The 4,886-nt window shown below is 35.2% G+C and overlaps 1 protein-coding gene across 1 annotated transcript; it reads right to left on the bottom strand.

Moving 5' to 3' along the window:
- Positions 1–1,434: 1,434 nt before the first annotated feature.
- On the bottom strand, positions 1,435–3,572 carry LOC121268447. Its single transcript, XM_041172735.1, has one exon. It carries the CDS (start codon positions 3,255–3,257, stop codon positions 1,524–1,526), a length of 1,734 nt encoding a protein of 577 aa, XP_041028669.1. The 5' UTR covers positions 3,258–3,572; the 3' UTR covers positions 1,435–1,523.
- Positions 3,573–4,886: the final 1,314 nt, after the last annotated feature.

Genomic DNA, 4,886 nt, shown 5'->3' on the forward strand with positions numbered 1-4,886 from the left:
GTTGGGACTCTATCAGTACACAAATTCATTTGTGACTAGTATGGTCATAACTTCTATAACTCTCTACAGACAAACCGTCTGAGAGACCACATTTTGCCTAAAGCAGAGATTTCAAACTTTATCTCTAGAGGAAGAGAAGACTTTCACTCTATTGACAAAATGTCCCAGAGACTATTTCTTTTTTTATTGTTACCTAAACAAAAGGAAATAACAATAAACATAAAGATAGATGTAAAAATGGTGGATTACAACTGTAGATCCAAGTTTTGAGTTTGAAGGAAAATAAAATATAAGAAACAAAGAGACTATGGTAACGCGTGAGGGACACACGGCATGCTAGGAGTGTGGCGGCCAGTCGAGTTTAACGAAATCAAGGTCTCTAGTTTCAGAAACGCTGTCCGTGGCAGTAGTAGAAGTTTCCTAGTACGGTGGTGCGTGGATCTCACACATTGCTATCACACATTGCTATGACCTGCATGTGTGACTCACGCACCGTTACGTTCAACTGAAGGGCGCATGGTGGTCACTAAGTTTCGAAAAATAGCAAATTCAGTGTTTCGCTATACTTTAGATAGAGAAACAATCAAAAATTAAAAAATAAAAATTTACACAATCTCTAATCTAACCAAATGAAATGAAGGAGGGAGGAACTGAAGCTACACCCAATTGGATTTTTGCTAGGAGTCTTTAGATAGAAAGGGAAAAGAGAGTGCTTTTGGCTAAGGTTTTTGACAAAAGAGCTACTCTTTAAACTTTTTTTCAAGTGCTTTGACCCTCATCAATATATGTGTTAAAATAAAATAAAAAGTGACAAATAACATTATTTTTTTTAAAAGGATAAATAACATATTGATACGTAGCGAGCGACGATAAGGATAATTTTTATTTATAAAAATATCTCACAATTTAAAATATGCTCAAAAAACAGCGTGAATTTATCGTTTTTCTTACTTTAATATTATGGTCACCATTTCTTAATTGTTTTAGCTTTTCTAGGTTGCTCTGTCACATGACTGCAATTGCAGTTAGCATTGAATGAGTATGTTATAGGATATCTGTAACATCAGCTTTTATTAGATCTGTTTGCTGTCTTCCAGAGTTGCAGTTAAAAACTTTAAAATCCAAACTAAAGCTGAGTTTGTTTTTAAAAAACATCTTATTTTATTTTATTTTATATTATTTTATATTATTTAATTATTATAATTTTTTTTAATATAAAATAAAATAAATAATTTAATTTTTTTAAATTTTTAAAAAAAATAATATTAAAATATATATTTTAATAATATTTTATTTAATTTTTTAATTTTAATCTTATTTCATTTCATTTTATCTTATTTCGAAAAACATTCGAAGCCGTTCTAGACCCTGTTTTTGCAAGTGGAGAACCTTTTGCGTAGAAGAGAGTGACATCGGCAAAGGAAAAAAAAAAACTTGGCAAACACTTATGCACATGTACACCTATTAAAAAAATCCAGAGGAATAGAGGAAGTAAAAGATAGGGAAAAAAAAAAATAGTACATTCAAGAATGCCAGATTCCACTCAACATACTGCGGAATCTGTTTGTGGATAACTTCTTGACAAGTCTTTTAGCATCCGAAACTCCTGCTTGTGCAAGTTCCTCTATGTTTCTCAGATACCCAGAATTCACAATCTTTCTTTTGGCACTCTTGCAGCTTGATAATGACATTAGTATGGAGAACAAGAAACTTCTGCTACCTGAATGTCCTTCCTGAGAGTCAAGCATCTCCAACAGTAACCCAACATTCCGGTCATCCTGGACAAACCTCTTTCGATTTTTGGGCAGCAAGATCATGCGGGAGAGTGCCTCAGATGCCATTTCCCTAATTTCAAATGACTTTGCATTGAGAAATTTAACAAGCTCAGCCATAAACCCAGCATCACCCATCGCTTTCTTGGCCTCCTCTGATGTTCCACAGAGCCTGTACGCCACCTTCAGGGCCAATTCTTGAACAGAAACTTCCCCATATCTAATAAAATACATTATATGATCCACAAAGCCATAATCGATCAAGCCTTTTACAGCACTTTTGGACGAGAAACACAGATTCTCGATTGCTTTCAATGCTATCTCCCGGGTTTTCAAGGAATACGACCACTCAGGATCTATAATACGTACTAATGTAGGAATTCCTCCTTCTCTAATGACCATTTCCCGAATCGAGTCGTCTCCAAATGCTATACTTTGAAGGAATTCAATCGCTATCCTCTGCAATGCTTCGTTTTTAGACCTTGCAAGCTTGATAAACATGGAAATAGCACCTTCTTCAACAACAAACCGCTTTATTTCTTCAACTCCAATGAGATTTATCAGTACCCCACAAGCAAGACCAACCAACTCTCCCCGAAAATTAACACCAGCACAAATCTTTAACAGCGCAGTCACTCCCCCATGAGCCGAGACAGACCACGCGTTGTCCGAATTCTCGGTCAGTTTCTTCAAACATCTTACGGCAACCTCTTTCCCCAGCTCACTCCCACACTCCAAAACCCGAATCAACGGATTAATAACTCCGGCTCCGACCAAAACCCCCTTACACGAATCGAACCCCGCAATCACCGAAACCACCTTCGCAGACTCTTCTTGGATCTCCGTCTCTGGTGAGTCGAGAGAATTCACTAACACGTTCACAACATCATCCACTTCCAACATGACTTTCACGTATTTCTCGTCTTCGACCACAACCTCGTACAGATTAACCAAGGCTTGCCTTTTCATTTCCTTATTGCCGACCTTTATCCTTGTCCATAAGTCTCCAACATAAAACCGCATGTCGTCTTTGCAAGCACCAAGACCAGGCTTTGAAACAACCAACGCATACCCATGAGTCAAAATACCGGCTGCGTACATGTCAGAGAGGTCCTTCAAGAACCGATCGAGTTTCGTGAGTATAACATTCAGGTCGCTCTGCATGAGCAGCTTGCCGCTATAAGAGAGATCAACGCAACGCCGAGCCAGGTCGTAGCTTTTATTAGCAGTGACAAATATGGCAGATGCTAAGCCTGCCACCGCTGGGCTTTCACTGGAGTACTCGCAGTTCTCCGTGGCGATTAAGCCGGCATTGAGCTCCTCAAGCTTGCCCCGAATCGATTGCCATTTTGCTGCAAAGACTTTGACTGAGTGAGACTCTGAAATCAACGAGGATAATATCTCAATGGCTCGCCGGAGGCTGGACATGCCGGCGGATAGTTCGCTAGAGACTTGATCTGGCTTATCACCCATCGTAGTTCTCATTGGCTTTGGAGCAAACCCATCTCTTGATACGGGGTTCCGGCGATTTGGGTGAAAATATTCCAGCGAGAAATGAAAATTCTGGGGAAGAACAGACCCTTACAAAACGGTATCAATATTATCGTGGACAGAGAGACGGGGGCTCTGACTACTCATCTATTTCTTATCCTTTGTTCGCGGCTGAAAGTGAATAAGATTTCTGCCTAAATATACCGTACTGTCCTTCTGGGTTCCTCTAATACAATGATGTAGAAATGTTAAAGATTGTGGTGGCTGGGGCAGCTCTGTCAAACCGAAGGTGAAAAGGGTGGCTGACTCTGTCCGGAGTTGGAACATATTTAAAGATGGGGGATGATAAAAGGGCGAGAGGTTGTTTGGAAAGGACAAAAGCAGGGGTAGGTATAAAGGTAGTTTTTTCTTCCGTCTTTTCTTTTAAATAGAAAGTATAATGTTTCTACCTCCTCCGAAGTGGCATGTGTACGAATTTATAAGTGTAGTTCTGAAATATTTTTTTAGAGAAATATTTTAATTATAAAAAGATTACATAAAAATAATTTCATTAATTAATGTGATTTGTTGTAGTTTTTCAAATCATAAAGTTATTTTTATTGTAAAATAGATCTAACGATCAGATGAAACTATATCAATTTATAATATTATTTTTCTATAATTCATTTATAAATATAACTGTACTATTTTCTTAATGTAAAATATGACACATGAAAAGCATATTAATAATAAATACACCATACAAAAGAGAAGTATTATAGATTTAAAGAGATTTAGTAAATATAAATTTATATGATTTTACGTGATTTATCAGATCTATTTTTTAATAAAAATAATTTTACAATCTAATATAAGTTAGTCCCCTGAGTTTTTTAATTTAATTTTACTTAATCTCTATGCATAATAGTGGCAAGAGAATGTTTGCATTATGTTAATTATTTGTTTGATTATATGCTTTAGAGTGGATGCTAACCGTTAGCTATGAACGTCATAATTTTTACAGTACGTACCTTTTTGTCGAATTTGCAGCTTTCGGTGTTACTAGTCTGTACTCACAGACCCAGAATAGAATTTATCGTTTTTGTTGAATTCATAGCTAGGGGCAGCATCAATTTGAACAACGTAATATCGATGTCCAAAATAGTACAGCAACTAATGCATACATTATGTTAATAATTATTGAATGATTATATGGTTTAGCGTGGAATCTGTCAGTTAGCTGCTAGTATCATAATTTTGCAGTAATGTTTTGACAGATTTACAGCTTTTAATGTGTTTTATTTAGCACTCAAGATGAAATAAGATATTTTAAATTAATTAAATAAAATATTATTTTTTAATATTATTATTATTTTAAAATTTAAAAAAATTGAATTGTTTATTATATTTTACATGTAAATTTTAAAAAAATTATAACAATAAGATGAAATGAAATGATTTCTATATCTAAACAAGTTCTAATATTAACATAGAGACAATGCTAACACTATTTTTTTATCGTTCATTTTGTTATCTCACGTATAGTGATATTTTATATATCAAGTGATTCTATCAACTACTTAAACTATATTTATTTAAAATTGTTCCATCATCAAATGAAACTGTGAATGATAAAGATTACTA

Source organism: Juglans microcarpa x Juglans regia, chromosome 5S (assembly GCF_004785595.1).
Source record: "Juglans microcarpa x Juglans regia isolate MS1-56 chromosome 5S, Jm3101_v1.0, whole genome shotgun sequence".
NCBI classification, from domain to species: domain Eukaryota; kingdom Viridiplantae; phylum Streptophyta; class Magnoliopsida; order Fagales; family Juglandaceae; genus Juglans; species Juglans microcarpa x Juglans regia.

What these genes read in the sequence shown, in the direction of transcription:
- LOC121268447 (XM_041172735.1), bottom strand. Translation starts at nt 3,257, where the DNA reads ATGAGAACTACGATGGGTGATAAGCCAGATCAAGTCTCTAGCGAACTA.